The sequence below is a fragment of the Nerophis ophidion genome, linkage group LG01 (genome assembly GCF_033978795.1).
Source record: "Nerophis ophidion isolate RoL-2023_Sa linkage group LG01, RoL_Noph_v1.0, whole genome shotgun sequence".
Lineage (NCBI taxonomy): Eukaryota > Metazoa > Chordata > Actinopteri > Syngnathiformes > Syngnathidae > Nerophis > Nerophis ophidion.
In genome coordinates, this window is record NC_084611.1 from 71,033,065 (window position 1) to 71,060,293 (window position 27,229).

Below are 27,229 nucleotides of genomic sequence, written 5' to 3' on the forward strand. Positions count from 1 at the left end.
TTTTGGACTAATTTGAAGAGGCCTTTTAGGGCGAAGCTTGCCAGTCTGGCTCTTACAGATAAGACCTTCAGGGCCCCCAACCTGCACACAAAAAATAGCAGCCAAACAGACAACGTGAAAAATATATGAAATATTATTAAATAGTGCAAGCGTAATAGTTAATAATTACCAACATGAGATAGGGTATACATGGGGTTCACTTTCTTGGCTTCTCTTGCTAGTAATTTGGCGGTTGTTGGCATGACCCCAGGATGCGGAGACAAGGTCAAAGAATTTAAATCATGAAGGTAAAGAGCGAAAAAAATAGGCATGGCACGTAGTGGCAATAGCAAACAGGTGTGCTTGTAGGAAATTAAATGGATCAGCAAAACAAAGAGTCAAACAGGAAGTAGAACCAAAATAAGAGCGCCAGGACAAGAATTGGTACAGAACACAGGGAAATAAAGTACACACTGTCATCTGGAATCATGACAAACATTAATGATATCCACCACCTTAGGTAAAATAATAAAAATGAATAAAGATTGAAAAAGTTGCAGCAATTGTTTCGCAGTATGAACATTGTAAAAAAAGTGCGAGTGCAACTTTACTTCAAAAGGCAAATAAACATCAGCATGGTCTTAGGGCCATGCAGCAACAGGAATTGCCAAAGCTTTAGTCTGTTTAAAGAGCAAGTCAATCATCAATTACAAATAGAAACACCAATAAACAAAACAACAAACTGATCATGTGAGGCAGTCACATTCTTTTAGCAATAGAACACATAAAGGAACCATGTTTTACCATGCTTGCATAACAAAGCTATTTTCCCTGTAAAATTAAACAAAAGGAAGTGACCAAAAACAAGCGTCCACAGTAGTGGACGCTGGTTCTCATGAGGACAAAGGCCTGGAAAATTTAGAAAAATAATCAACAGCATTCTGAACTTTCTAACTTATCATGTGACATTCTTACCTACACAGGTGACCTGGAAGTGGAAGACACTTATATTTTATAAAACCAATTACAATAAAAGAAAAAACAATATCACAAAAGGTAAAACATGTGACAACTTCTATACTTGATGTTCTTTTATTTCAATTGCATCCAAGCGCGTTAGACAAAAATTTACTACAACAGGAGTCGTCAACAAGCAGATAAAAGGAACTTGTGCCAAACGTAAATATGTACAATCTAGTTGTTTGTTTGAGATGTGAGCAATCGAGTAAATATTGGAATAATTAAAGATATTATAAGGTAATTCATGTAATTTGACAAAAAGGCACAATGGATGATGAATGACTTACACGCAGGGCTGTTCAACCGGGGGCCGCATTTTCAGAAAGTAAAGAACCAGGAGTTCTCCCTTCACAATTATTCTTATCTTGAGACCCAGCGTCCTCTGCAGTGGACGTTTGTTGCACATTTCAGGAAAAAAATGCCTTGTTATTTAAAATAAAAGTGTCCACTGCAGTGGATGCTGACCGTTCGGAGGCTAAAGTAAAACCGTCAAAGTGTTTACATTGGTCCGAGTTCCTCGATACAACAGAATTTTAGGAATTTGCTGTAAAATGTTGAAGTCTCTGAAGTTTTGAACTGAAGTGGGTGTGGTGTCATTCCCACACCGGGTTTGAATAGCCCTGCTGGGCGAGATCACTCTGCCTTCATCGCTTTCTGTCCTTGTTTCACCAGCGAATCCACGGTGTCGTTCACCCGTCTTTCAACATTGCTCGCAACCTTTTCTGGCGTGCTTTTCCTGGCAAACTTTCGTCTCCCAACTTCAGTTGCGGCAGAACCGACGACAGCCCCTACGGCCCCGCCGATGGCTCCTCCTAAGAACACGCCCAGCGCCAAACCTAGCAAAGCGCCAGCGATGACGAGTTTGGGAATCTTTTTGACGTTGGTCGTCATTTTCTCCCACAGAGAACTCTCTGTGACCATTTTGGCGCCTGCTTTGGCCCCCGAGCCTACCTTCCCCCACACTGGACTCTGGGCCACCTTCTTTGCACCGGCGCCGAGTCCAGCTCCAAGTCTAACGGAGCCACCGGCCACCAGTTTGGCGCCAGACTTGGCCCCGGATCCAACCTTTCCCCACACAGGACTCTGCGCTACACTCTTAGCGCCGCTGCCGATGCCAGACCCGACGGAGCCCACTTTCCCCCACACGGAACTGGATGCTACTGCCTTTGCTCCGGACCCGACTGCTGCGGCGCTGTCTCCCAGTTGCTTGGAGATGCGTCCAGCTTGAGCTTCCACCGTCTCCCTCACGGAACTGTCCCCCACCGCCTTCTGGGTGCTGTGTGCTCCGCTCCCCACTGAGCTCATCATCTTCTTTGCTCCGTCGCTGACCCACACAGAGCTGTCTGACAACAGCTTGGGCAGCATCTTTGCGTTGGACTGTACTTTCTCCATCACCGACTGGAGCATTGAGGGAGAAACGTCAGCCATCGTGATGGACGGGACGCTCTCAATAGTCATGGTGCTGACGCTTAACTCCGCCTCGGTCCGCGTTTTCTCAATCTCTTCCTCTCTGACTTCCTCCTCGGTCACAGTCTGCATGTAAGGGTAGAGAGAACGGCGTTCACCTCGAAAGTTGTCATCCTCCATGTTCTTCCTATTCTCCCTGGCGATCTCGGCCTGTCTCTCTCTCACTCTAATCTCAGCCTCCTGGAAAACGGGGCAGGAGTAACACTGCCCCCCGGCCTCCGCCGCTATCTGCTCTACCTTCTCCAGAAGCTCCTCCACATTTCCGCCGTGTCGCTCCATCACGTGGAAGTGGTCCCCGCATTTCTCCACCAGCTTTAACAAATCCTCCCGCTGACCAGCGATGTACGCTTCGACGCTGCCGACACCCTTCAGGCGGTCCGCGTACGTGAAGAGGACCAGAGTGTGCTTCTCCACGGCGTCTCGGCCAAACACGGCCTCCAGGGCACTGAGGGCTTGCAGCTCCGTCTTTGACGGCTGGTCTGTTGGGACGCAGAGGAGAAAGGCATGGGGTCCAGGGCTGGACAGGGCCACGCAGGAGGAGATCTGAGCTCGCACCTCATCCGGGGTACGCTCGGTCTGGAACCAGTCTGGGGTGTCCACTACTGCCACCTACAGGGAGACAGGACATGAGGCAAGAAAGTCAATAAACGTAAACATAGGGCTTTCCATCCATGTTCTCTACCACCTATACCAGGGGAGGGATTGCGCAATACCGACAATACACAAAATACTGTAAATGATTTACATTTAGCAGATGATAAATCGTGATGTTGATGACTGATTCTAAATGTGTCCCGCTAATGTAGCTTTTTTGCTAGCGGCTAACGTACCTCCACAGTGCAAAGCCACTTCTAAGTATGGTGGCAAATAAACTACGTTGCTTACTAGTATCATTATCACTGGAGGATGAGGAATAGCTAAACATAGCAAACCACAAGTGACAGCTCTTGAATGTGGGCGGAGCGATACAAATATCGACAGTAATTGTACAAACTGTAGTAACAGTATATGGTCGACATTACAGTGCTAGATCGATATATTTGTATCAAAAAGTATTTTGGTGTTTTTGTTATTGTTTACAAACAGACAATAAAACCATGGACACAGGAAGACTAAGTGCAAAAAACAAATCATTTCAATCACAAGCTGGTAGTAAGAAATAATTTAAATACTTAATTGATATTGTTACACAACAATCCTGCATTTTTGTCTGATTATAGTAAAAAATTTAGTCATTTAATGATGTTAAACATTTTAAGTATCAGAATCAGCATTGGTATGACCGATACTGCCCCTGTAACTACTTGGATTGATTTCAAGATTTGTACTGTCAGCCAAGAGGTATGAAAAGTATCCAAACAACAGAAGAATAAGTGCTTATCATATTTTAACAGATGTTTTTCTAGACCTATGTGACAACAGAAAGTAACCAGGTATTGATAGTAAATTATCAAGTAGATTACATACATACATACCAGCTTAGTTTTGTAATGTTTCTATTATCATTTATACCAAATAATATATTGTGACATATATCGTTATCGCAATAGGCTGCAATATATATATATATATATATATATATATATATATATATATATATATATATATTAAGCCGAATCGCCCATCTCTGTGCCAGGGTTGTCCAAACTTTTTCCACTGAGAGTCGCAGAGTGAAAAAAATCTATAGATTTTGACATATTGATATAACTATATATATAGTTGTTTTTTTTGTTTTGTTTTTTAAAAAAACTGCCTGCATGTCAGCTTTGAGTTAATTTTCTCATTAAATCACAGCCTGTTTACTCTTCTATTTTGTAATAGTAAAATAGTAAAGTAACAGAAAAGATCCCAGCTTACCTCAACACCAATTTAGTCTCTAATTAACATAGTGTTTACTCAAATAATTGTCGAGGGCTTTTATTCACTTAACTGCGGAGAGTACTAGGCAACGGCGAAAAAAGGTCTGCATTTAATAGGAGGCCTTTAATCAGTCCCTACGGCAGATTTACCGTTTTTTGTGTGATTGTCTTGTCCTGAAATGCCTGATTTCTGGCCAGCTTTTTCCAAAAAGTAGCAGCAAAAGTGGCGATGGTTTCAGGCTTATATTTTTTCCCCGACATCGCATCAGTTTAGGATTTTATGAATTTGTGATCAATGTTTGAAGTGTTCTTTGTAACCTTGACCCCAAATGAGCACAAGCATAAGTGAAGTGTGAATTATATTTACATAGTTTTTAGTCTTGGGAGACTCCAAAGTGCTTTACATGGTCAAACCAAATATATACATTTAAGATAGATTTAAACCACAATAAATATAACAAAACCTAACTCACAAACAGATATCAGATGACAGTAAAAATAAAAGTGAAATTACTATAGTACAAACCCCATTTCCATATGATTTGCAAATCCTTTTCAACCCATATTCTGTTGAATATGGTACAAGGACAACATGTTTGATGTTCAAACTGATAAACTTTTTCTTTTGCAAATAATCATTAACTTCAGAATTTGATGCCAGCAACACGTAACAAAGACGTTGGGAAAGGTGGCAATAAATACTGATGAAGTTGAGGAATGCTCATCAAACACTTATTTGGAACATCCCACAGGTGTGCAAGCTAATTGGGAACAGGTGGGTGCCATGATTGGGTATAAAAGCAGCTTTCCAGAAAATGCTCAGTCTTTCACAAGAAAGGATGGGGCGAGGTACACCCCTTTGTCCACAACTGCGTGAGCAAATAGTCAAACAGTTTAAGAACAACGTTTCTCAAAGTGAAATTGCAAGAAATTTAGGGATTTCATAATCTGCGGTACATAATATTATCAAAAGGTTCAGAGAATCTGGAGAAATCACTCCACGTGACCGTGACCTTCGATCCCTCAGACGGCACTGTATCAAAAACCGACATCAATCTCTAAAGGATATCACCACATGGGCTCAGGAACACTTCAAAAAACCACTGTCACTAAATACAGTTGGGCGCTACATCTGTAAGTGCAAGTTAAAGCTCTACTATGCAAAGCGAAAGCCATTTATCAACAACACCTAGAAACGTAGCTGGCTTCGCTGGGCCTAAGCTCATCTAAGATGGACTGATGCAAAGTGGAAAAGTGTTCTGTGGTCTGACGAGTCCACATTTCAGTTTGTTTGGGGAAACTGTGGACGTTGTGTCCTCCGGATCAAAAAGGAAAAGAACCATCCGGATTGTTCTAGGCGCAAAGATGAAAAGCCAGCATGTATGATGGTACGGGGGTGTATTAGTGCCCAAGGCATAGATAACTTACACATCTGTGAAGGCACCATTAATGCTGAAAAGTACATACAGGTTTTGGAGCAACACATGTTGCCGTCCAAGCAACGTTATCATGGACGCCCTTGCTTATTTCAGCAAGAAAATGCCAAGCTACAACAGTGTGGCTTCGTTGTAAAAAAGTGCGGGTACTAAACTGGCTTGCCTGCAGTCCAGACCTGTCTCCCATCGAAAATGTGTGGCGCATTATGAAGCGTAAAATACGACAGCGAAGACCCCGGACTGTTGAACGACTGAAGCTCTACATAAAACAAGAATGGGAAAGAATTCCACTTTCAAAGCTTCAACAATTAGTTTCATCAGTTCCCAAACATTTATTGAGTGTTGTTAAAAGAAAAGGTGATGTAACACAGTTGTGAACATCCCCTTTCCCAACTACTTTGGCACGTGTTACAGCCATGAAATTCTAAGTTAATCATTATTTGCAAAAAAATAAATAAAGTTTATGAGTTTGAACCTCAAATATCTTGTCTTTGTAGTGCTGTCAACTGAATTTGGGTTAAAAAGGACTTGCAAATCATTGTATTCCGTTTACATTTACATCTAACACAATTTCCCAACTCATATGGAAACGGGGTTTGTATAAAAAAAACATAATCACCACCAAAAGCTCCCTTTCCTCCACTGTCCAATCTACCATCCACACACATACTCTCCTAGGGGTGTACCAATACTTTGTCACTTCCGATTAGATATTGATATTAAAACCTTGAGTATCGGCCGATGTGATATCAGCAGGAATCATACATACATTTATCATTTTGTAGTGTTGAATATTAGAAAATGCTTGATCAATTGAAATTACTCAAACAGAAAAAATAAAACCTATCAATTTATAAATGTTTGGAATGAACTTCTGCTGTCTTTATGTTGAAGTAGAGTGGCAATTGTTTTTTGTGACACCAAGTAGCCACAATAATTCATTAAGTTAAGCTCATGCCACAGTAAGATGAATGATGCGGACATGCTTGTTACTGTATATCTTCTGATGGTCTTGGAGACCATGCTGTTTAATTTTGTCCAATTAGGACACATGTTATTTATGTTTAGTTTGTGCGCTTAGCTGTTGTGTAGATGCGAGCTTCTACTAAAACAGAAACAAAAAACAACTGTGAACTTATCGGAGTAAATTTAGATTAGTTTACTAGATGTACATGTTGAAGAAGTAAACACGTTGCAGGAGCGCTTATTAAAGTAGTTTACCATGGCTTTCGTTGAAAACAGTGGGGAATTTTTTATATTAATTCAGTATTAATAATCTATTTAGGGCTTTGACAAACTCAGTCGCATGTTAACGAGCAAATACGTATGTATTTGGGGGGTCCAGGAGGTGAAAACCCACTCACATAAGGTCAGTTTAAAATAGTGGAGGCTACTATTTCAGTGTTTGCAGGGAACGTTATCGAAAGGCTACGAACCCTTCTTCCTGCCACCACTGCCTTCTTCTTGACACACTCCTGCGTAATGGCGACCAGGCTCTCAGGGCGGGACACAAACTCTTCCCGTCCCAAGATGACGTTGCCGGCCGCGCTTTTCCCAGATCCGGATCGGCCGAGAATTACCAGACGCAGCTCCGGAGAAGACGGCGAGGATAGTACGGCGGGCGTAGCTGGGGATGCGGTGAAGGCTGTTGTTGAAAGGTTGTGGGTGAAGACAGTAGCCTGAGGGGACGAGGTGGGGTAGGCCTGAGGGGACGAGGTGGGGTAGGCCTCCGGGGACGAGGTGGGGTAGGCCTCCGGGGAGCTCTCCTCAAAGCTGTTGATCCTGTGGTGAACTAAGAGATACAACAAGGTTTAACATTATCATTAGTCATTTCATTCAAACATTTTAAAGGGTGTGTGTGTTTAAAGTGGATAATATTTATATAGCGTTTTTTTCCCTACAGACTCAAAGCGCTTTGCATAGTGAAACCCACTACCTCCATCAGGGGTCTCAGACACGCGGCCCGCGGGCCAATTGCAGCCCGCGAGACGTTATTTTGCGGCCCCCACCTTAATATGAAAGTTCAATGTTAGTGCAACCCGCAAGTTTTGTATGAATGGCGCTTGACAGCGTTGTGTGCGGAGCTGTAGGAATCTACCAATCACGGTGTGGTATGTGGCTCTCGAGGGCCGAACATTGACGTCACTTGCATGATGCAAGCAGAGAAACCCCCATTTGCTCCAGACAGAGACGATTTTTGTTATTTGGGTCCAAAAAGGCTCTTTCAATGTTCTGGGTTGCCTACCCCTGCGTTAGTGGAAAAGGGGCAAATGAGTGAAAGCGACAGAGATGTTGTCATGGAGACGAGGGTTTTCTAACGTGCCTGGCTGCAGTCGCACCGCGACATCTGTCCGTCAGTAATACAGTCAGTAATAACATTACTCGATAACCGTTAGTTTTTTTATTTGCATTGCCTCACATTTCTTAATCCTCATTTTGTTCATTTATATTTTGTTTTTATTTTGTGTGGAAAATAAAAATAAAGACATTTACAAATATATTTACTTGCAGCCCAGCCTCTCCCAGACTCTGCATCCAGTGGCCCCCAGGTAAATTGACTTTGAGACCCCTGATCTACGTCTTCAAGCTACATTAAACCAGTACAGGTGGCTCTGGGAGCAGTTGGGTAAAGTGTCTTGCTCAAGGACAAAATGGCAGTGACTAAGAGGGCGTAAGCGGGAATCGAACCTGGAACCCTCAAGTTGCTGGCATGACCGCTCTGCCAACCTAGTCACGCCCCCGTGTGTGCGTGTTTAAACATCCTTCTACAAATAACTCACAGGTGGAAACAACTTGAGGAGGCGTTTTGTCCTCCCACATTTGTGACAGTCTGGCTCCGTCTAGAGGACAAACAGAAAAGTGTCACAAAGAGAAGCAAACGTATGCCGCACACTACTTGGCAATTGGAAAGTAAACAAATCAAATTCATGGCTGACGATAACAATAAGTGTGTTGTTTAGTGTTAGAGCTACACTAAAGTTGGTAGGCTGAGATTATGCAATCCTTTTTGGCAACCTCATCATCCTTCATCATTTTTAACCAAATAACTTCATTCAGAGAAGATGTGTTTTCATTTGACAGTATGATAAAGTACACACACACACATATATACACACACACACACACACACATATATATATATATATATATATATGTATATATATATATATATATATATATATATATATACATACACATATATATATATATATATATACACACACACATATATATGCATATATATACACACATACATACACACACAGATATATATGCATTATATATAGACACACACATATATATATATACACATACACTTATATACTTTTTTATATATACACACACATATATTTACACACACGTATATATATATATATATATATATATATATATATATATATATATATATATATATATATATATATATATATATACACACACATGTATATATATATATATATATATAGAAACATATATATATATATATACATACATTTACATACACATACATATATATATATACATATATATATACACACATACATATACACACACACACACATTTATATATACAAACCCCATTTCCATATGAGTTGGAAATTGTGTTAGATGGGAATATGAACGGAATACAATGATTTGCAAATCATTTTTAACCAATATTCAGTTGAATATGCTACAAAGACAACATATTTGATGTTCAAACTGATAAACTTTTTTTTTTTTTTGCAAATAATCATTAACTTTAGAATTTGATGCCAGCAACACATGACAAAGAAGTTGGGAAAGGTGGCAATAAATACTGCTAAAGTTGAGAAATTCTCATCAAACACTTATTTGGAACATCCCACAGGTGTGCAGGCTAATTGGGAACAGGTGGGTGCCATGATTGGGTATAAAAGCAGCTTCCATGAAATGCTAAGTAATTCACAAACAAGGATGGGACGAGGGTCACCAATTTGTAAGCAAATTGTCGAACAGTTTTAGAACAACATTTCTCAACGAGCTATTGCAAGGAATTTAGGGATTTTACCATCTACAGTCCGTAAAAATCATCAAAATGTTCGGAGAATCTGGAGAAATTATTGCACGTAAGCGATGATATTACAGACCGTTGATCCCTCAGGCGGTACTGCATCAAAAACAGACATCAGTGTGTAAAGGATATCACCACATGGGCTCAGGAACACTTCAGAAAACCACTGTCACTAAATACAGTTGGTTGCTATATCTCAAAGTGCAAATTTTGATTGTTCTACAGCTAATGGACGCTTCTTATAATGTCCACAAAGTTCAGTGAGCAGGTTGTGTTATGTGTGACCGTTTTTCTTTTCTTCACAATGACTAAGGAAAGTTGTTTGCACTGGGTCATATAAGTAAATGCTGGGTATACTTCTATTCAAGTCAGAATTAATGGTCATTGACCCTAATTACTTACAGTACATTATCCACTAGAAGTCAGCATAAAAGCGGCATCAAAATGACTAGATTGTTAAAATGATTGCAATATACTGTGGCTAAGATTCCTTATTAATAAACTCATGACGTTTTTCTGGCAAAATTGCAGATGTCGGCGTGAATGCAGGCCGTATTTCGGACAACCGTGTTGTAATAACTGATTGATTTTATAAAGTTGGTAGGCCTGGGTAAACCAAATGTGGGCTTTCAGCGGCAACAACTTAATCGAAAGTGTTGTCTTAACATTGCAATGAAGAATAATTTCATTCTGCACATCCTCACCGGCATTCAGTCTAAACGAGCGCTTCTCGACTGTGTCATCATCATTTAGGCCGGACTGCCAGCCGCTGGTCGCTGAAACTGTGGAACTGGACCAATGCACATCAGAAGCTCCTCCGTTGACGCCGTCGCTCTCGTCTCGACTCATCCCCTCCCAGGCCTTTCCGTAGGAATCCGCACCATAGACATTTCTCTGGAACGTGTCTGTGTTCTGTGCATAATTGGATGGCAACGTTTGTCTTTTCTCCTCATGCCGCATACGGAAACTTTCCATCAGCTCTCTCTTTCGCTGCAGCACTCGTTCCTCCATCTCCCTCTCTCCACTTGTTTTGTTGGCGTACACGCCCTTTGTTCTCACCATGTCATCCACCTTTTTCAACAAGGAAACCACAGAAAATTCCATTGAGCAAAACAACAGTTAAAATGTTGCATTCCTGCACGCTGTAATGAATTCCAAGAATCAGCCTTGCTTACAGTCATAGTAAGACTGACCTTATCAGCAAAATCAAAACCGGTTCAGTATGTGGTTAAGTAATGAAAGAAGGTCCAATAGGAAAACCTGCAGACAAACTTTTCCATTAATCTCCAGGTGTCCTTTAGTTGCCAAAAATCTAATAACCGCCAGGGTTTCTAATTAGCAGTGAGTTAAAAGAAAATGTCATTAACAGCTGTGGCTGTGGGCAAACTCCTTATAGGGGTAAAGTTGTATTTACTGAGGCACAAGATGACAGTAGCTGGATTCAAAGTATCGCAGATGATACTTTATTTACCCCTGCATGCGCTTTAAGAAGTTATTTGCACTACTCAGCCTTGTGTGAAACTCATGCGTGTTACACTTGCTCTAATATTGTTGTGCACTGAAAACATAAATACAAAAAGGGACAAACACTCGCATTATACTCTTACCTTGTCCAAAAGCTGCTGGACTTGCTCCCGGTCCTGCCGGTGACGGTTGTTGATGACATGGTATCGCCCACCGCAAAGCCCAATCGTTTGCCTCAGGCCTGGATGCTCCCTTTGCAAATATTCCTGCAAAATAATCAATTAACAAAAACTGTAAGGAAATGTAGTTGAAATGTTCTTTATTCATCAAAGTTGATCATTACCTCTACAGTTCTTCCCATGAGATAATCACCACAGGTCAGTAGCACCATCGTGTGCTCCAACACATCTTGTCCAAACAACTTCTGTAGTTGTCCAGGCACTCTGCCGTCCATCTATCAATTCCAAGCAACATGGAATATCAATTAATAGTAATTTTACAAATTCCCCGAAAGTTTGAATAATGTAAAAAATTTTAATTAAATTTATAAATGTGATAGAAATTGTTTTAATTTTACATATATATATATACTGTATGTATATATATATATCCATCTTACCCCGCTTATCCGAGGTCGGGTCGCAGGGCAGCAGCCTAAGCAGGGAAGCCCAGACTTCCCTCTCCCCAGCCACTTAATTCAGATCCTCCCGGGGGATCCCGAGGCGTTCCCAGGCCAGCTGGGAGACATAGTCTTCCCATCGTGTCCTGCGTCTTCCCCGTGCCCGAAACACCTCCCTAGGGAGGCGTTCATGTGGCATCCTGAGCAGATGCCCGAACCACCTCATTTGGCTCCTCTCGATGTGGAGGAGCCGCGGCTTCATTTTGAGCTCCTCCCGAATGACAGAGCTTCTCACCCTATCTCTAAGGGAGAGCCCTGCCACCCGGCGGAGGAAACTAATTTTGGCCGCTTGTACCCGCGGTCTTGTCCTTTCGGTCATGACCCAAAGCTCATGACCATAGGTGAGGATTGGAACGCAGATTGACCAGTAAATTGAGAGCTTTGCCTTCCGGCTCAGCTCCTTCTTCACCACAATGGATCGATATAGCATCCACATTACTGAAGACGCCACACAATCTACTCTTCCCTTACTCGTGAACAATACGTCGAGGTACTTGAACTCCTCCACTTGGAGAAAGATCTCTTCCCCAACTTCCCCAACAAGATGGCACTCAACCCTTTTCCGGGTGAGAATCATGGAGTCGGACTTGGAGGTGCTGATTCTCATCCCAGTCACTTCACACTTGGCTCCGAACGGATCCAGTGAGAGCTGAAGATCTTGGCCAGATGAAGCCATCAGGACCAGATAATCTGCAGATAGCAGAGATCTAATCCTGCAGCCACCAAACCAGATACCCTCAACGCACTGACTGCGCCTAGAAATTCTGTCCATAAAAGTTATGAACAGAATCGACAAAAAGTCCACAAATCACATGTAGACTGGTTGGGCAAACTCCCATGCACCCTCAAGGACCCTGCAGAGAGTATAGAGCTGGTCCACAGTTCCACAACCAGGACGAAAACCACACTGTTCCTCCTGAATCCGAGGTACGACTATCCGGCGTAGCCTCCTCTCCAGTACACCTAAATAGACCTTACCGGGAAGGCTGAGGAGTGTGATCCCACGATAGTTGGAACACCCTCCGGTTCCCCTTTTTAAAGAGAGGTACCGCCGTGTGTATATATATATATATATATATATATATATATATATATATTACTTTCATCTGCGGAACATTAATCGTCTTCGCCCATCCCTCACCCCACATACTGCTGCCATATTAGTCCATAGCCTGGTCACCTCTCGCCTGGACTATTGCAACGCTCTCCTGTCCGGTCTCCCTCACAAGTCACTTCACAAACTTCAGCTTCTCCAGAACTCTGCAGCCCGGATAATTACCAGAACCCCTTTAATCCAGCACATCACCCGTTTTGCAGCAACTCCACTGGCTACCAATTAAACATTGTACCCACTTTAAAATAATTCTCCTCACTTTCAAAGCCATCCATAACCTCTCTCCATCATATCTCTCTGACCTGATCCATGTCGCCACGCCCTCACGTTCCCTACGATCCTCTTCATCCATCCATTTCACTGTCCCTTTATTTAAACTGTCCACCATGGGTGCCCGAGCTTTCAGCCGCTCTGTCCCACATCTTTGGAACTCTTTGCCACCAGACCTTTTTAACTTAGACTCAATATCCATCTTCAAGTCAAGATTCAAATCTCACCTATTCCGGACTGCTTATTCATTGTCATCATCTTTTCTTCTCTATCTTAGTTGTTGTTATTGTTGTTGTTTTTATCCAATTTGATTTTATTGTTTTGATTTTGTACGGTGTACTTGAGTGCCCAGAAAGGCGCCTTATAAATCAAATGTATTATTATTATTATTATATATACTGTATATATACACACACACATATATATATATATATATATATATATATATATATATATATATATATATATATATATATATATATATATATATATATATATATGTATATGTATGTATCTACACACACACACATATATATATATGAATATATATATATATATACACAGTGTATATACACACACACATATCACATACGTTTATGTATATACACACATATATATACACACACATATATATATATATATATGTACACACACACACACACACACACACAGACAGACACACACATCTTCAACTCAAGACTCAAATATCACCTATTCCGGAGTGCTTATTCATTGTAATCATCTTTTCTTCTCTATCTTAGTTGTTGTTATTATTGTTGTTTTTATCCAATTTGATTTTATTGATTTGATTTTGTACGGTGTCCTTGAGTGCCCAGAAAGGCGCCTTATAAATAAAATGTTTTATTATTATTATTATATACTGTATTAGGGCTGCAACAACTAATCGATTACATTTATTAAAATCGATTGTAAAACAAGTTGGTGATTAATTTAGTCATCGATTCATTGGATGTATGCAATGCGCATGCGCAGAGGTTTTTTTTCCCCCCTAAACCTTTATTTCTAAACTGCCACATTTACAAACAGCTGAAAAACAATAATCAAAATAAGTACAAAAACAGTACAAAACAGCGCCAGGGCTGCGTTGAGGCTAAGTGTCATGAGGTGGCAGTGAGCCAGCCAATGATGTGTCATGTGCACACGTGGACACGTTCGAAAAATGGCCGAGGTAAACAGTACGGATAGTTCAGTGGAGAAACATCTCGAGGTTATAAAAGTGTACGACCTAAGTCGTCAAAAGTGTCGAACACTTTACTTTAAAGACTTCTAAGACGACATTTCCTGCAAAACGAGCAGCATGGACCTCGCGTACGTGGCACGAAGGACAACATTGCTTCGGCAGCACCTGAAGAGGGGCCATGGATGAAGAGAACTCACAGTACGTAACTTTTTTAAGTCCATAGTCCGAGTATATTGATCCATTGTGTCCGTCTTGGTGTGTTTTTAATCTTTTGTTAACGAGGAGATTTTTTTCTGGAAGCGGAGCAGCAACTGTTGTGTATTGACTTTCAGAGTGTTAGGAACTTTTTGGTCAGTGCGGGGACTTCATTTTCTGTGTTGTTTTGAGTGGCAACAGGCATTCATAAGTTCAGCTATTTTGTGAATAACTTTAGCATTATGTCTTTATTGCAACGCGGGGCTGATAATGTGTGTCCGGCACATTTGACTCCGTTTTCAGAGAGAAAACGCACGTATAATCGTAACGGACAGAAATATCTCAGGTTGGTTTATTATATAGCCCAATAAAGCTATATAAATCTTTTTAAACTTGAGTGACGCTTTAGTATAACTAAACGTTATGAAGGTGCTGGAATATTTCATGCTATTATTCAGAGGCAGCCTAAAGTGAATCCTTTATTATTCAGAACAGAAACCTGTACTATATCTGATCCAGATTTGATCTGATGCGTTACATTTATGTGTTTTTATTTATGTATTCTGCAACTCCAATATCCATTTATTTAATTTAGCTGTTTGTTTTAACGTGGTAGCATTTTTTTCTTTTACGTCAGAAATGATTAATTAAATCAACTGGGTATGTATTGAGTTACATGTAAATGATGCTACTATGTACATTCATGATATGGTTTCTCTCATTTCAGAAAGAAACAAGGCAGCATTGAAGACTTGGTACAAAGGAAGGTGTGCACACCACAGCAAGCGGCTGCATTGACTGATGCTATCCTGAATATGTTGCTAACTGACATGAGGCGACTATCAATGGTGGAAGATGAAGGTTTTAGACAAATGATTCACGTCCTCAACCCTGGTTACACGCTTCCCTCGAGGAACCATTTTACCAAACTGATGGAGAGGAAGTACGAGCGGACATTCCATGCAGTGTAGACTGACATAAAAGCCACCCAGAGCAAAATTGCTCTCACTACTGATGTGTGGACAAGTGTAGCCTACCTTGGCAATACATTTCACTATATTGGAGAAGAATGGAACATGAAGTCAATCTGCCTTACGACCATGCCACTAAAGGAAAGACATTCAGCATCCGACATTGCAGAATGGTTGGAATAGGTAGTAGCCACGTTTGAAATTACCCTAAGCAAAATTATTATTGTCCAGGACAATGGTGCACTTTATAAAAAAACAAAACAATTATGTAACACTTGCCTTATATATATATATAAACAAAACAATTATGTAACACTTGCCTTATATATATATATATATACATATATATATATATATATATATATATATGTATGTGTATATATATATATATATATATATATATATATATATATATATATATATATACACACACATATCACATATATGTATATATACACATATATATACACACATATATACTGCATATATATATATATATATATATATATATATATATATATATATACACACACACACACACACACACACACATATATCACGTATATGTATATATACACATATATATACACACACGCACACACACACACATATATATACACACACATATATACTGCATATATATATATATATACACACACACACACACACATATATATATATACATATAAATATATATACATACACACACACACACATACATTATAGACATATATAGACACACATATACATATAGACACGCACATATATATATATATATATATACACACATATATATATATACATATATATATATATATATATATATATATACACACACACATATGAAGCCTTTAAAATGGAAATAAAGTGGGAATTCTCACAAAAAATTTGAAAAGTACTTTCTAAAGTTTAAAAAGGGCACACAGGAAGTTTTCCACAATCAAACAAGCCAATGCAGATGAAAAAATGTAAAACAAAAAAAAAGTTGGACCAACCTCTGTAAACTGGCTGACAGGCACCAGCAGCAGAAAAGCGTGAGGACCGGGCTCCAGTAAGGACACGGCTCGCTCTGTCTCCTTCCTGACGCTCTCCTCCATATCTAAGCCGTTCCAGTACCACCTGGGCGCCTCCACCAGGATCACTTTCCTGTCTTCGATGAAATCTTGCCGCAGCTGGCTGGTCCTGGGCGTCGCTGAGGACACGTCCGACAGCTGTCCCAAGATGGTGTCGGCCGACAATGTCTTGCCACATCCGATGTTCCCCAGCAGAACCAGTCTCAGCTCCTGGAGGGTCGAGGAGTAGGGCTGCACGTGGTTACTCATAGCTGGCAAGGGAGAGAGCAGGAGAGACCAGGTGAGGCTATTTTGGAAAGTAAGTGCTTTGACTTATTTCAGGGTTTTCCAAAACGTTTCCAATTTTTCTATATATATACACACACACACAGTACAGGCCAAAAGTTTGGACACACCTTCTCATTCAATGTGTTTTTTGTTTTTTTTCCATTAATATTTACATTGTATATTGTCACAGAAGGCATCAAAACTATGATTGAACACATGAGTCATGTACTTAACAAAAAAAAGATGAAATAACAGAAAACATGTTTTGTATTCTAGTTTCTTCAAAATAGCCACCCTTAGCTATAAATACTATTTTGCACACTCTTGAAATTCTCTCGATGAGCTTCAAAAGGTTGTCACCTGAAATGTTTTAAACTTCACAGGTGTACTTGAAGCTCATCGAGAGAATGCCAAGAGTGTGCAAAGCAGTAATCAAAACAAAGAGACCCGGGATTCCGCACTATGGACCTCCTTGCTAAGTGAAGGTTTTCTATATTTACTGTATAAAGTCCCAATGATTGTCACACACACACACACACACACACACACACACACACACACACACTAAGTGTGGTGAAATTACGCTCTGCATTTGACCCATCCCTATGTTCACCCCCTGGAGGTGAGGGGAGCAGTGAGCAGCAGAGGTGGCCGCGCTCGGGAATCATTTTGGTGATTTAACCCCCAATTCCAACCCTTGATGCTGAGTGCCAAGCAGGGAAGTAATAGGTCCCATTGTTATAGTCTTTGGTATGACTCGGCCAGGGTTTGAACACACGACCTACCGATCTCAGGGCCGACAGCATGGGTGTCAAACTCTGGCCCGCGGGTCAAATCTGGCCTGCCGTGTAATTTAATTTGGCCCTTGAGGCAATATCAATTTAGCATTAGAGCTGGCCCGCCGGTGTTATACAGCGTCGGTGCCGCTGTAACACCGCATTCCCCGCTAATACTCATACTTGCCAACCCTCCTGATTTTCCCAGTAGACTCCCGAAGTTCAGTGTCCCTCTCGAAAATCTCTCGGGGCAACCATTATCCCGAAATTCTACCGATTTCCACCTGGACAACTATATTGGGGGCGTGCATTTAAGGCACTGCCTTCAGCGTTCTCTACAACCTGTCGTCACGTCCGCTTTTCCTCCATACTAACAGCGTGTCACATAATATTTGTGGCTTTTACACACACACACGCACGCATGCACACACGCAACCAAGCAAGCACGCACGCGCACACACACACACACACAAGTGAATGCAAGGCATACTTGGTCAACAGCCATGCAAGTCACACTGAGGGTGGCCGTATAAACAACTTTAGCACTGTTACAAATATGCGCCACACTGTGAACCCACACCAAACAAGAATGACAAACACATTTCGGGTGAACATCCGCACCATACCACAACAAAACAAATACCCAGAACCCCTTGCAGCACTAACTCTTTTGGGAAACTTCCAGCAAACTGACCAATAATTAACGTTTTATTAATGCATTTTCTCTTGCTACTTCAAGGCCTGAATGTTTGGTTCGTTTATTATTTTTATTTCATTTTCAAATGTATTATTAGCCTGTGGAAAAAAATTGATATTTACTTCAGAAGATCGCAAATAGAAAAAAAGGCATTACATTTTTATTTAAAATGTATTTGATATGCCATTGATATTTTTTTAATTATTATTATTATTATTATTTGAAACTGGATTTTGCATGTCACTAAAGTTATATAAGCCTTGCTTGTTCAATATTTAATGCAAAACTTGTTTGGGTCCCCATTAAGATGTTAATTTGTTCAACTTTGGCCCGCGGCTTTGTTCCGTTTAAAATTTTGGCCCACTCTGTATTTGAGTTTGACACCCCTGCTCTAACCACAGTAAAAGGTGGCATTTCAATGTAGCTTCGGAGATTAAAGCATTTTTTAAAAGATTCTTAACCGCTTGCCCGTCCTGCCTGACTGCATTCTACTGTCATGAAAATGTTCACAAAACCATGTTAAATGTTGAAAATCAAATCATTCTGAGTATAAATAAGGAAGATGAACACTCATTGTGGAATTAACACAGCATTTCCAATATGCTACAACATGATGATGATTATTTGACACTAATAATATCATCAAGAGAGGGTCTGCGGTTGTAAATTCCATCCTTACATTTTTTACCGCTTGTCCCTTTTGGGGTCACGGGGGGTGCTGGAGCCTATTTCAGCTGCAATCGGGCGGAAGGTTGTGTACACCCTGGACAAGTCGCCCTCATCGCAGTGCTAACACAGATACTGTAGACCAGGGGTCACCAACCTTTTTGAAACCAAGAGCTACTTCTTGGGTACTGATTAATGCGAAGCGCTACCAGTTTGATACACACTTAAATAAATTGCCAGAAATAGCCAATTTGCTCATTTTACCTTTAATATATATATATATATATATATATATATATATATATATATATATATATATATATATATATATATATATATATATATATATATATATATATATATATATGGGTATTTCTGTCTGTCATTCAGTCGTACATTTTTTTTCCTTTTACGGAAGGTTTTATGTAGAGAATAAATCAATTTCAATCAATTTCGACTCTTTAAAATTCAAAATTCAACCGAAAAAAAGAAGAGAAAAACTAACTAATTTGAATCTTTTTGAAAAAATTAAAAGAATAATTTATGGAACATCATTAGTCATTTTTCCTGATTAATATTAATTTTATAATTTTGATGACATGTGTTAAATACGTTAAAATCCAATCTGCATTTTGTTAGAATATATTACAAATTGGACCAAGCTATATTTCTAACAAAGACAAATCATTATTTCTTCTAGATTTTCCAGAACAAAAATTTTTAAATAAATTTAAAAGACTTTGAAATAAGATTTAAATTTGATTCTAAATATTTTCTAGATTTGCCAAACTTATTTTTTTGAATTTTAATCATAAATTTGAAGAAATATTTCACAAATATTCTTTGTCAAAAAAACAGAAGCTAAAATGAAGAATTAAATGAAAATGTATGTGTTATTCTTTACAATAATAAAAAAAAAATTTACTTGAACATTGATTTAAATTTTCAGGAAAGAAGAGGAAGGAATTTAAAAGGTAAAAAGGTATATGTGTTTAAAAATCCTAAAATAATTTTTAAGGTTGTATTTTTTTTCTCTAAAATTGTCTTTCTGAAAGTTATAAGAAGCAAAGTAAAAAAATGAATTAATTTATGTAAACAAGTGAAGACCAACTCTTTAAAATATTTTCTTGGATTTTCAAATTCTCTTTGAGTTTTGTCTCTCTTTGAATTAAAAATGTCAAGCAAAGTGAGACCAGCTAGCTAGTAAACAAATACAATTTAAAAAATAGAGGCAGCTCACTTGTAAGTGCTGCTATTTGAGCTATTTTTAGAACAGGCCAGCGGACTACTCATCTGGTCCTTACGGGCACCGCGTTGGTGACCCCTGCTGTAGATAGACAACATTCACACTCACATTCACACACTAGGGCCAATTTAGTTTTGCCAATCAACTTATCTCCAGGTGCATGTCTTTGGAGGTGGGAGGAAGCCAGATTACCCAGAGGGAACCCTCGCAGTCACGGGGACAACATGCAAACTCCACACAGAAAGATCTGGAGCCCGGGATTGAACTCAGGACTGCTCAGGACCTTCGTATTATTAGCAGATGCACTAACCCCTCTTCCACTGTGCTGCCCCCCGGTTGTAATTTAACAAAGCAAAATAAGTGGTTATATAAATCACATTTTAACCCAAAGAAAATTAAGCAATTTGATGAAAACATCACTGACTAGCAAGCATTGAGGAACGTAAAGAAGTTTCATCGGAGCTTGTTGAAGATAATCCATGACGAAGATGTAACTCACTTAAACGCTGCTGTCTGCTCCGGGCGCTCGCTTGGACCCGCTGCAACTGGAATGCAAGTCTCCTCCACTCGAGATCAGTACGTGTCGACTCCCAGGTGATGGCTTGCAAAAAAAAAATGCGGGCATCACACTTTAGCCGCTCCCCATTTAGAGAGCTCGCATAAGAGTACACTTATTTGGATACTGCTGTGTGCATAACAGGTTCCGCTGTCTGCAGGCTATGTAGCATTCCTGCATGGGGCGAAGAATGGAGGTGTGTCCCAGGGCACTTTCAACACACTTACACAGCAAAGTACCTGCATGGCTGTTTTGAAATGTTTGTTGTCATATAGCTAATAGAATGTGTCAAGGGGAGAGTTTTGATTTGTTGTATCCAACTGTTATAAAGCCAGTGATGTGAGTGGAATATACAGTGTAAGGAGTAGCGTGTTTGTATTCCCACAGTGTGTACTGTACTTTCACAGTGCTGTAGGAGCCCTTGAGCCTCTTCAGGCCTGTGGATGTTTTACTTTTTATGTCTGCTTAAGAGCTGATGCCAACCATTACGACACTCTGCAAATAGTACTAGTTTCCTGAGCAATACCTTGACAATGAGCAAGCACTTGTTCACAGTTACAGCACAGTTAACACACTTTTAACAAGGGTCTGACTGTGGCAAATTACTTCCCACAAAGTAGGAAGAATTAATTATGACTCTTTTTTCAATTTCTTTATTAACTATAGCATGAAAAATGTCTTAAAGGTATTTTTTAACCTTTAAGAGAGCCTCCTAGACATGAATTAACAACATACTTGCCAACCTTGAGACCTACGAATTCGGGAGATGGGGGAGGTAGCGGGGGGTGTATGTATTTTCGAGTATTTCTATTATATACACACATATACAGTGGGGCAAAAAAGTATTTAGTCAGCCACCGATTGTGCAAGTTCTCCCACTTAAAATGATGATAGAGGTCTGTAATTTTCATCACAGGTACACTTTAACTGTGAAAGACAGAATGTGAAAAAAAAAAATCCGGGAATTCACATTGTAGGAATTTTAAATAATTTATTTGTAAATTATGGTGGAAAATAAGTATTTGGTCAACCATTCAAAGCTCACACTGATGGAAGGAGGTTTTGGCTCAAAATCTCACGACACATGGCCCCATTCATTCTTTCCTTAACACGGATCAATCGTCCTGTCCCTTTAGCAGAAAAACAGCCCCAAAGCATGATGTTTACACCCGCATGCTTCACAGTAGGCATAGTGTTCTTGGGATGCAACTCAGTATTCTTCTTCCTACAAACACGACAAGTTGAGTTTATACCAAAAAGTTCTATTTTGGTTTCATCTGACCAAATGACATTCTCCCAATCCTATGCTGTATCATCCATGTATCCATTTTGGTATAAACTCAACTCGTCGTGTTTGGAGGAAGAAGAATACTGAGTTGCATCCAGAGAGCACCACACCTACTGTGAAGCATGGGGGTGGAAACATCCTGCTTTAGGGCTGTTTTTCTGCTAAGGGGACAGGACGATTGATCCGTGTTAAGGAAAGAATGAATGGGACCATGTATCGTGAGATTTTGAGCCAAAACCTCCTTCCATCAGTGAGAGCTTTGAATGGTTGACCAAATTTCTATTTTCCACCACAATTGACAAATACATTCTTTAAAATTCCTACAATGTGAATTTCTGGATTGTTTTTTCACATTCTGTCTCTCACAGTTGAAATGTACCTATGATGAAAATTACAGACCTCTGTCATCATTTTAAGTGGGAGATCTTGCACAATCGGTGGCTGACTAAATACTTTTTTGCCCCACTGTATATATCCATATATATATATATATATATATATATATATATATATATATATATATATATATATATATATATACGTATATATATAAAATGCGTTCATGAATGAGTTTTTCCGTTCGGCCACCGTGTTCAAGAGAAGTCTGATCTATACAATTTGCAGGCAGCATACCCCTTCCCCTTCGAGCTGTCCTGGAGGAACTGAAATAATTTTTTTCCAATCATTTTAGAACTTGCAAGCGTACTTCATCTTACTCGTCGTCAACATGTCTCTTCATTGTTCTTCTGCTTCGTCTCTGTTATGTTTTTGGACATTAGTACTTGCCGTAGTTTTGAAGTAATGCATGATGGGAATCCGGATGTTGTGTGTCAGTGTATTAACGTGCCGGCTAGAATAAATACACGCTGAGAAATAGCTCCGTGCCTGCCTACTTTATGGGTTATATATAAACCTATGGATAACGGAGGCATATGCAATAGTTTCCTTTTCAGGTGAGAGAGGACGCTAAAAGTAGTGCCTTTAAGGCACGCCCACAATATTGTTGTCCGGGTGGAAATCGCCAGAAATTCGGGAGAACGGTTGCCCGGGGAGATTTTTGGGAGAGGCACTGAGATTCGGGAGTCTCCCGGGAAAATCGGGAAGGTTGGCAAGTATGATTAACACCCACAGTCACTTTTACACTCGTTTAATTCCTTATAGTAATGCTGCCTGAGGCTGAACCAATCAGCCACCACAATACCTACTCAGTGGCCTAGTGGTTAAAGTGTCTGCCCTGAGATTGGTAGGTTGTGAGTTCCAACCCCAGCCAAGTCATACCAAAGACTATAAAAATGGGACCCATTACCTCCGTGCTTGGCACTCAGCATCGAGGGTTGGAATTGGGGGTTAAATCACCAAAAATGATCCTAAGGGGTGATCAAGGTTGATGAATCAAATGCAGAGAATAGTTTCGCCACACCTCATGTGTGTGACAATCACTGCCCCACCTTGTGTGTGTGTGACAATTATTGGTACTTTAACTTTTAGCTTTGCTGAACAGCATGGTCTGTTTGGTTTGGTCTAATCTAATCGCCAAAACTACTATAATATTGATATTTTTTAGTTCAATTAGCCATTGTAATGCTTGGAAATGTTTTTTTTTTTTACTTTTTAACTTACAGTGGATGGCCGTCAGAGGTGCGTAGTAACATTTAATTTTGGAGGAACTGTACTTTTACTTTTTACTGTATTTTTCTTTTTGAAGAATCATTACTTTTACTTTCATACATTTCATTACAATTGCTACATTTATATAGATCATCATTTTACATATAATCTATTGAGTACTGCTTGCAAAAACACATTATTTAGGCTTGTTAGAGACTTCTTCCAGTGGATACGGTCACACGACTCCGTTTAAGCAATCAAACTACAGACTGCAAAAATTGACATGTTCAACGAGACAAGCCAACTCTTCAATGTTTGCTTATAGACTAAGAAAAATAACATTTACATCAGGAACTGTCATCTGTGTCAGTAGAAATGTTCACATTACAGACTACAAGAATTCCACTTTCCAACTACAGAAAACATGTTGCGGTATATTATAGATGTCTGTTTACGTTTTAGCTGGCATTTTCTAACATTAGAACTATTTTCACGTCATAAGTGACAGTAAAATGTGCATAATTTCAGCTATATACTGTAGTAAGGACTGTCTTGTGCGCACACACACATTCACCAACTGCAGTTTTACTGCAGTACCATTAAAAAATATCTACCGGTATTTAATGATTCAGAACTTACTCACCAGTTACACAGCATTTTATTTACTGAATACTTACTATCTCTTGCTAAAATTATTATTTGGATTACTACTGTACTCCATCCATCCATCCATCAATCCATCTTCTTCTGGTTATCCGAGATCGGGTCGCGGGGGGAGCAGCCTAAGCAGGGAAGCCCTGACTTTCCTCTCCCCAGCCACTTCGTCCAGCTCTTCCCAGGGGATCCCGAGGCGTTCCTACGCCAACAGGGAGACATAGTCTTCCCAAAGTGTCCTGTGTCTTCCCTGTGGCCTCCTACCGGTTGGACGTGCACTGAACACCACCCTAGGGACGTGTTTAGGTGGCATCCTGACCAGATGCCCGAACCACCTCATCTGGCTCCTCTCGATGTGGACGGGCAACGGCTTTACTTTGAGCCCCTCCCGGATGATAGCGATTCCCACCCTATCTCTTAGAGAGAGCCACGCCACCCGGCGGAGGAAACTAATTTTGGCCGCTTGAACCAGTTATCTTGTCCTTTCGGTCATAACCCAAAGCTCATGGCCAAAGGTCAGGATGGGAACGTAGATCGACCGGTAAATTGAGAGCTTTGCCTTCCGGCATTTTATTTTTTTTTATTTCACATTATTTTATATATCAGCTATACACTGGGAAATAATTGTATTGTAAAAAAACCGTGACATGTTTGGTATTTTTTAGATCAAGGACTAAAGTTGACTCAGAGATTTGAGGGGAAAAAAGTTGAAAAAAAAAAAATATATATATATATATATATATATATATATATATACATACATACATACATACGATATACATATTTATATATATATTAACTCCCTGAGGACCTTCTCATCCTGCGCTAATTAAATTATATTGAATTACGAAAACCCCAGAGGGTTAAGACAGGTTGATTTGGGAACACAGATCCTGCATCCTCTTATTCCCTGGCAAACCAGCAGCAATTTAATGGGTTTATGTTTGAGGGTAGCGCCCAATCTAGTTGTGGCGGTCCAAATTAATTTGAGGCAGGTTGGAAGAACCCTACTGTACTTATTTTTGGATAATATATTAGCCAGGAGGACTCAAAGTTGACATCATTGTGAGGCCTTGAACACTTATGTCATTTGTTGTTGGAAAAAGAACCCTATGCATTTTCATTATGCATAGGGGCGCGTTTACAGGTCAAATCACTTGGTAATCCAATTCAGCTGATTTTCTTCAGACTTTTAGAGATGATCGCTCATTAAAGAAGGTGCAAGGGTCAAATAAGTTAATTTAATTTCTGTTGTTTTCAATCAAAAATAAAAAATGTCCATCTTGTAACCTAACACTGTACGTACATTGCCTCATTAGTTTGTTAGGTGATTTGCACAAACGGAGGTCAGAGGTAATTTACAAACTCAGCATCATATAGCTGATGATTTGCAGATAATAAAATGATGAAAGCCAATGTCATCCGAGCGTACGTAAACATGTGCTGCGGATCACTAACCAGCATTATATCTGTGCAACTGTGCAGCTCTGGTATCTGTGAGGTGAGGCACATATGTGGAGGAAGGGCACAAAGCAGACAGTCCAAAAGAAGAAAAAAGCTCCTGGGTACACACACATTAATAGAAACATATTGGAGACCAGGAAGAACAAAACCAAAGCCTCATCTTCTGTGGATGTACTCACGTTGGTCCCCTTAAGAAGGTGTCCAATCACGGACAAGGCTTCTCCAAGCAGGTGAAGGTGAGCAGCAGCACAGATGGGATCAAAGCAGGCAGGGCTGGTAGATCCGAGTTTGTCCCAAGCTGAGCTAAAAGGTCAACATCAGGATCCACAGTGACCACCAGTGGAATTTAGTATGGAGCTCATAGTGGTAGTAATGGCTGACACTGAGCTTGTGTTCTTGGTCACTGTGAAACTCCCTGGACGCCAATACACATCTTGGATGTGCCTAAGCAGAGGAAGAAAGTGGGTTTGAGCAGGAAGAGAAATGCTGCCCTCTAGTGCACAACATGTGTGGGATACATCCTGTAAAGTAGACCTGAAAATTATACAATCTGAAATTCGATATTTTGAGTGATTGATTGAAACTTTTATTAGTAGATTGCACAGTTCAGTACATATTCCGTACAATTGACCACTAAATGGTAACACCCGAAAGAGTTTTTTAACTTGTTTAAGTCAGGGTCCACGTTAATCAATTCATGGTACAAATATATACTATCAGCATAATACAGTCATCACACAAATTAATCATTATAGTGTGTACATTGAATTATTTACATTATTTACAATCCTGGGGTGGGATGAGGAGTTTTGGTTGATATCAGTATTTCAGTCATCAACAATTGCATCAACAGAGAAATGGACATTGAAACAGTGTAGGTCTTACTTAGTAGGATATGTACAGCCAGCAGAGCACATAGTGAGTTCAGATAGCATAAGAACAAGTATATACATTAGAAATACATTTGATTATTTACATTAGGTTATTTACAATCCGGGGAGATGGGATGTGAATGGAGGAGGGTATTAGTAAAGGGTTGAAGTTGCCTGGAGGTGTTGTTTTAGAGCGGTTTTGAAGGAGGATAGAGATGCACTTACATAAAACTTAGCCAGACTCAGTGTCCTAAGGCTTTTGTCCAGCATGATTATGCACATTGTAAAGTCTGAGCATGTGTTTGCTGCTGCTTTGTTGTTTTACATTTGAAGTGGAATGTTACAAATGAGACTCTTAGTCTTCATCTTTTCTT

The 27,229-nt window shown here is 39.9% G+C and overlaps 1 protein-coding gene across 3 annotated transcripts; it reads right to left on the bottom strand.

Annotated features, from left to right (window-relative positions):
• Window positions 1-1,052: 1,052 nt before the first annotated feature.
• LOC133558831 (uncharacterized) lies at window positions 1,053-26,181 on the bottom strand. Of its 3 annotated transcripts, XM_061909971.1 has the most exons (9): window positions 26,163-26,181; window positions 20,913-21,014; window positions 16,684-17,012; window positions 11,602-11,712; window positions 11,402-11,524; window positions 10,499-10,865; window positions 8,542-8,601; window positions 7,198-7,553; window positions 1,053-3,075 (listed from the first exon to the last, which is right to left on the bottom strand). In XM_061909971.1, exons 3-9 carry the CDS (start codon window positions 17,008-17,010, stop codon window positions 1,633-1,635), a joined length of 2,787 nt encoding a protein of 928 aa, XP_061765955.1. In that variant the 5' UTR covers window positions 17,011-17,012; window positions 20,913-21,014; window positions 26,163-26,181; the 3' UTR covers window positions 1,053-1,632. The 3 variants fall into 3 exon arrangements, with proteins under 3 accessions (XP_061765955.1, XP_061765952.1, XP_061765957.1); XM_061909968.1 differs by lacking the exon at window positions 26,163-26,181 and having other exon boundaries at window positions 20,913-21,096; XM_061909973.1 differs by lacking the exons at window positions 8,542-8,601; window positions 26,163-26,181 and having other exon boundaries at window positions 20,913-21,097.
• Between the last annotated feature and the right edge of the window lie 1,048 nt (window positions 26,182-27,229).